General features: G+C 39.0%; 1 protein-coding gene across 1 annotated transcript; it reads right to left on the minus strand.

Annotated features, from left to right (window-relative positions):
* Positions 1-1,313: 1,313 nt before the first annotated feature.
* On the minus strand, positions 1,314-6,708 carry LOC128444417 (troponin I, fast skeletal muscle). The gene is made up of 7 exons (XM_053426898.1): positions 6,558-6,708; positions 4,655-4,687; positions 4,383-4,419; positions 3,455-3,583; positions 2,998-3,087; positions 2,298-2,474; positions 1,314-1,542 (listed from the first exon to the last, which is right to left on the minus strand). The coding sequence occupies exons 2-7, from the start codon at positions 4,660-4,662 to the stop codon at positions 1,447-1,449; spliced, it is 537 nt and encodes a 178-aa protein (XP_053282873.1). The 5' UTR covers positions 4,663-4,687; positions 6,558-6,708; the 3' UTR covers positions 1,314-1,446.
* Positions 6,709-7,110: the final 402 nt, after the last annotated feature.

Below are 7,110 nucleotides of genomic sequence, written 5' to 3' on the forward strand. Positions count from 1 at the left end.
GAGTTCATATGAAGGGATACATAATTTGTATGTGGACGTGTGTCTCAATGTTTCTCACTATACAATTACACCTCCTTCCAGGATGTGATGAAGATGACACCTCTTTAAACTTGGGTCAGTCTTACATCATTAGCGGCTTTGCACATCATAAAACAGGAAGAACCAAGTGAGAAGCATGTATCGATTACCAAACGCACCTACTAGTCACTTCATGGAGGCTCTGACGTATGGAGCCCTTAACCTCTAAGACCGTCCACCCGAGCCACTGTATGAAAGTTGGTGAGTATATTTCCTCCTTGAAAGTCACAGAGTTCAATTATAAGGTTAAGAAATGACCACAAAGAGACAAAAAGCCGCAACACCAATTATATAGACGCACAAACAACTACAAAGGGCCAATAAAAAGACCACCCAAAAAAATAAAGCTACAAAGAAATGACCACAAAGACACACTGACACCCACACACAATAACCACAGAGCCCGAAAGCAACTGCAGAGAGACACAAAATGACCTCATACACCAAAAAAAGTGTATCACAAATATACAAAATGATCATAAGGACACACACAGTGAAGATATGATAACTGTATTTTCCTTGAATAAAAGTACAGCTATATATGCAAATAATTTTTTTACTTATTAAAGCAGCAGAAACGCTGGAGTGGTTTTACTTTGAAAGGGTCCCAGGAAGTGTTGCAAATATTTATGTACATATTCAACAGATAAAGATTAAAGCTGTGGCGGAAGATCATTTTCAACATCTATTCTGCTGTGAACCGCGCAGTACGCTGAGGAAAAAGGCGACAACTTGATTCAAATGATGTATGTTTTAAAAACATGTGGAAAAAGCAGAGAGAATAAATCTCTTACCGACAGGCCAGTGAAAATGAATGCCTTGATTTATGTGATATATTTTTAATTGTACAGATTTACTGTATTTAGTGTAATATATAGATTTTTAATAACTGCATCTAAACCACTCCTGCAAGGACTTATAGTTGTTTTATATGTATATGTAATGTATATATGTAATCTTGTTCTGTATATGGCACTGAAACAACACCATGTAACTATATTTGTGCTCTTCACCTGTTACAACCTGATTTATAAAAGGTAAATGGTCTTTATTTAAATAGCACTGTCCTAATGACACCCATTCACTCACATACATACAAAGCAACTATGTGCAGAACTTTTCTACAACACATCACTCATTGTCTTTAGAGAGCTGATGGTATTTCACTTGTATGTTTTGATACAGCATGTTTACAACAAACGTGTGTATATCCAAGTAAACAAGGAAACATCTCATTCAGCAGGTTTTACTTCTTTATTTGACAGAACTTTTCACAGCTTACATATTAATTGTTTGAAAGGTAGTTTGAACCAGTGCAGTCAGTGGAAAACAGGGATTACAAATCTGCAGCTTTGATAGGACGCTGACTTAAGCCTCGGACTCAAACATCTTCTTCCTGCCGTCCATACCAGCTTTGTCTTCAATGTTTTTACGCCAGTCGCCGACGTCACGCAGTTCCTTATCCTGAAACACCGAGACGATAGGAAATGAATCAGGATCAGGTGGTTTCAGGACACATGACTTTACTTAATTCAACAAATCAGAAATTAAGCGTAAAAATCTGCATCAAGGAATCAAAGGTTCAACATCTGGCCAAGGCTGGACATCTGGAGGTAGATATAGATTAGGTGAAAAGTACAAACCTTTGGTCCAAAAGGGTTGTACTTGGTGTTTTAATGAATCATGAGTGTGTTCTAGAGTGTGGTTGGAAAGTTGGTGGCTGCTGACTTCTAATCTTCACAAAATGTTTGCGTCGCAGCAAAATAAATCACTGAGTGCAAGTTGGACAGCATGCGGGAAATGAATAAACCGGATTGACATTTCCCATTCTCTTTAGAAGCTGGTGGATTAGTCAGGTAGTAAGGAAAAAGAATCTGCAGAGAGTGACATTGGCCATCTGTGTGTGTAGGCTTGTGCAAGTCAGTAGCTGAGAATTTGTGTCACATGACCACACCTCATTATACAACCAAGATGGTCACAAGCATATTTACTATTTAAACAACATTTGTGTGGGACAAGAAAAACAGAGTGGGTTTGAAACTAGCAAAGAAAGTTGCCATGTGCTCTGCCCCGCTCGGTGCTAGTTAGATAGGGCGTTTAGTTTGTAACGTCACATTATTCACAGGCCTCTGTGTGTGTCTGCCAATAATAACCTTCGGCAAGCAGCAGCTGCAAACACATTTACACTGCACATGTGAAAAATCCAGCCAGCTCCTCACCTCCTCTTTCACCTCCTTCTTGACCTGCTTCAGGTTGGCCCTCAGGTCCATGTTGACTGTGTGCTTGGAGCCCAGCAGAGCTTTCAGCATGGCGTCTGCGGACATACGCACTTTCCTCAGGACAGGCTTCTTAAATTTGCCCATCAGGTCCTGAACTTTGATCTTCAGGTCATCGATCTAGAAGGTGAAAAGTGGTGAGAAATAAACAGGGCGAAAATGAAGCCCGCTGGTCCCAATTTACTTCAATTGTATTGGATATGGCTTTTCTGGAATCAAACTCTTCACCCCCCCCCCCCCCCCCTCCATCGGCATAGTGGTGTGTAGATAATGAGTGAATTTTCGTTTTTCTGTGAACTATCCCTTTAAGAAAGGTTATAGGGTCAATCAAATCTGTAGCAAACCTCATCAGTGTCCACTATAGTTACCTTTTTATTCTGCCTGTTGTCTTTTTTCCTTTTTTTTTATAAAGGGCACAGCTAATTTGGGCTCAGTTTATTGCTCAAGGACATCTCGACACAGGGACAGGAGGGATCGAAACAACAACCTTACTGTGACATGGTCGCTATCTTTGGTAAACTCTGGAACCTCTGCTACATTTAAAATACAATTATGTAGGTTTGAACTATGAGTTTGTTCAGACTGAACCACTGAAGGTTCTGCAGGATTTATATCAAATTATTTATAAATAAGAATAATCTACCTCCTTGTCGGCCTTGTTGACTTTCACCTCCAGGTTGTATCTCTCCTCATCGATCACGTCGATCTTGTGGTGGATCTCTCTGGACAGGTCCTGAACACAAACATCAGTAAAATGTCATGATGCCAAAGTAATGCAGTGCACACAGATTATTTTAATATTCTTTTTTTCAGCACTTACAAGATAAGATAAATATTCCTTATTGCCATAATGGTTTGATGATAAGTTGCTAATCACCAGCAGATGTTCAGAGGGATCACTAGTAGATGTCAGGGACATATCTGCAGTTGTCTACTTTAGCGTCAGTGGGTACACAACTTCTGTACAATTATGATTTCAGTCAATCTTGTGAACCCAGTATCATACGTCAACTATCAAGTGACTGACATAAATCACATGAATGTTTTTAATGTGTGATCATGCATTGCTGTGTGTTTCTATGCGTTGGTGTGTGACGTGCCTGCAGCTCCTGCATGCTCCTGGGAAAAGAGAGAGCAGGACAGTTCTCCGCCATGTACCTCCCCCTCTCCTCCTCCTGCTCCCTCTCCTCCTCCTCAAGCAAACCTTTGGCGATGGACAGCATCAAACTCTGCAGAGGAAACAGACCGATAATGTGAAAACATGAAGGCACATCCAATATTTAATCAATATGTGTTATATGTTGCTGTGACAAAATCCTTCTAGCAACCAATTTGTCATTTGCGGAGCCCTGAAAGGTCATTGTGGGAATATTTCTGGGGATTCATTTTTGTTTTGAGTTCACAATACTGTTTTCCTTCTAAGCCTGTACGTGCACAAGACCAAACTCATCAAGTCCGACCTGAACCCAACAGCTATTCTGCTTTTTGTTTTTGTGTCTGTGATGTGATTGGAATGTAGCTTGCTAATGCTGGTCACTAGATTATGTCGCAGCTAGTCTGTGATTAATACGATTAAAAGTTGAATAAGTGATTGTGTTCTCCAGTCAGTGAACCTGACCTGAGCCTAATGCAGTAAATGAAAGCTGCACTGAGTTTGTGTTTCTGTCTCTGACACACGTGGTTATTGCTTGTTTTCCCCCATAAAAGACAAAAATCCGCCCAACCAATGTTCAGATTCTCAGAGTTCTCTCCAGGAGAACACAGTACAATAATCTGCAGGGTGCTGTCTGATTCAATTAGAACCAGTAACTGTACTCGGGACAACTGGGTAGATACAGATGACGTTAAATGATTGAAACAGGAACCTCTTGCAAGATAAAGCAAAACATATTGCGTACGAAACTATTGCGAGGTAACGCAAAACCGTTAGAGGGAATGCAAAAGTGATCCTCAAAGATTTCTGGTTGTGACCTCTGCTTGCTTTACAAAACAATATAAAACAACAGTGTTGTATACAAGGACCTTTACCTTTATATGATGCTTGCGACTCGAGGACATCTTTTTTCTGAGGAGAAAAAACAGTCAGAATGTTATGTTGTGTTTTGTATTCATAAATATGCAAAGAAACTTGTTTCTTGAATTTTTTTGGATGGTTTTAAGGCTAAAATGTTAATGAGATGAAACACAAATATTTGCCCAAACCCTTAAGGAATATGGAGAATTATGTTTGAAGCAAGCTTATCATTAGAGGAGTAAAATCTAAAGAACTTGAATAAATGAATAAGACCAGGGATACTTACTCTGACATGTTGATGTTTGTTTGGCTTCAAACCCTGCACAAAAACACAATGATCCTTTTCTAAATGCTGAAATGTAAAGACAGGCGACTGGAGAGACATGTGAAAACTGTCATAGATGGTTATTTATCAGGAAAGGTTATTAACAGTGTGGCTAACACAAACAGGGAAACGGGACACGAGATGAATGTGGGGTCAGACTGAGGAGGAACAGGACTGGAATCCCTCTGTTTAGTCTCTTGGGGATAATGGCTCCACTCAGAGGAAACCCAACACTGGCTCCAGGCTCAGTGGTCAGCCTTGAATGAGGAAAGCTCTCCTTGTCTAAATTAGGGCAAAGATCTGGGGTCCATTTGTCTCCCCACGGGCATCCCTGTCTGTCTTCTGGAAGATTATCAACAAACACCTGATACCTCCTCTGTTGCTACAAACATCTCAGACATTAGACATCTTCTCCTAAAATAGAGACCCGATCAGACGGAAAACTGAACTTAAGGCTCTTAGATCTTTAACTAAATGTCTAAAAGATGTCACAGCTATGGTGTCAGGCTATAGTTTTCAATATGTAAAAACTTTAAGGTTAGGGTTTTTTTTTGTTCTGTGCCTGAACCCAGAAAATGTGTCTGATTTGGTATTTACAGAAGCAGCGTTAAACCCCACTGTGCGGTCAATGAAAACATGTTTTGCTCCCAATACTGATCAAAATCCTTTGACACAGAAAAAGTGGCAGCACCAAGTGAGTCTGATCCACACGTTTCTCTTTCAACGTTGTGTGGATCTAAACAGATGAAAGAATGTTTAGAATTAGATTTGGCTTCATTTACCAACATAATCCATCAAAAAGAAAAAGCATAGCTAGCTCTGATCCTCCAGATTCAGGCCTGTGACACAGAGTGTCAATACTAGTAATGTCTGTTGCAATATTTCTCATACGACAATGTTAGAATTTTTATAGAATAATGAAGAAAAGATGATAAATGATGGTGCAGATTGAAAGTAAAGATCCCCAGTTAAAACCACAGCAGCTTAATGGACTCATTGACACATTAACCACAACAGATCCGGTCCCTACAAGAAAGTTTTGCCATTTTATGACTGACGTATATTTGAAGGGAGTGAATGGTTCCAATTGCTTTATTGTCACAATTCAATTATTTCATATGTTATATTGGATTTATACATTGTAATTTTCAATATAAAACTTCAGTACACTTTTATAGTTATACAGTGATAGTCAAAAGTATTTGTATTTACAACCGGAAGACAACTTTTAAACTAAAGATTTTTTAAAGATTTTTTCATTCTTTCATAAATCATGTTAATATAAACTGATGATTGTAAATCCAATGTTTTGCCTTGAGACCAGAGGAACTCACATGTAGTTCTTATTGAAATTTGTGTTTAAAAACTTTTCATATATATATATATCATTAATTAATTTAAATATGTAATATATAATGCAATATATTTTACAATGTAAAATATGTAAAATATACAGACACACCATGAATAAAAAAATAATAGGATCCTTGATATTGAAATGTGATAGAAGCATCAATGCAGATTATTGCGAAACTCTTTCAAATCTGACACATAAATTATATTCAAACAGTTTGTGATGACAGTGATTAACACTGGAACTATCACTTTTCAGCTCGAGGCAATTTTCACCTACACACCTCATCACTGACCGTAGGCTATTATTGTTAAAATAAAACAACATCATCACCTTCATCCTACAGTCACAGATTCTAAAAGAGCTGGATTGTTTTTTTATGTCAGTTTAAACATCCAAAACAACAAAAACATTTATAATCTGCCAAACAACTGGATCCACAAGTTTTCATAAGAATCAAATATGTGCTAAGAAATCCGCTGCAGCAGAGAAAAGACAAAGATTTCTCACCTTTTGGCCAGAGTTGGAAATGGAGCAGAGCAACAGAGGTGGGCAGCAGATCCGTTTTGGAACTAAAAGTCTGTTTATATTGTATTCCCCAAAAGCAAAGGAAACCCCAGCTTTCTCTTTATGGCAGTAGATTTTCTTAGTGTCCAATGGGCTCACCAGCAATCATATATCTGGCCTCCCCTCTGCTCTTAAATCTCCTCCCTATCGGACCATTATAAATAACCCCCAGCCTTCTGATTGTTTTACTGATTGCATTATTTCCCCCTGAGCCTCAAAAGGAAAGTGCTCCCAGAAGGAGGAGGTGAAATTGAGGAGAACTAGAAGGTGATATTTCTCAATACACCAAAAATGATTAAATATGAACACTGCTTTAGACTCGCTGTTTAAGGGAAGGATGACTCTGAGGCAGGCTTTGGTGAAGGAAACCAGGGAACAGCGGTGATGAAAGTTGAGGAGACAGCAGGTGGGAGGGAGTGGAGTTTCTGGACGGTCATTTAAGACACGCTTAATGGAGGCTGTTAAGAAGCTGTTAACAGGAGCTGGCGAGTGAAGG

This window comes from Pleuronectes platessa, chromosome 7, assembly GCF_947347685.1.
Source record: "Pleuronectes platessa chromosome 7, fPlePla1.1, whole genome shotgun sequence".
In the NCBI taxonomy this organism is placed as follows: domain Eukaryota; kingdom Metazoa; phylum Chordata; class Actinopteri; order Pleuronectiformes; family Pleuronectidae; genus Pleuronectes; species Pleuronectes platessa.

Coding starts and splice junctions, on each gene's coding strand:
- LOC128444417 (XM_053426898.1), bottom strand. Junction 3,584..4,382: donor GTCGCAAGCATCATATAAAG/GTAAAGGTCCTT, acceptor TTTCCTCTGCAG/AGTTTGATGCTGTCCATCGC. Junction 2,475..2,997: donor TCAACAAGGCCGACAAGGAG/GTAGATTATTCT, acceptor TTCACCTTCTAG/ATCGATGACCTGAAGATCAA.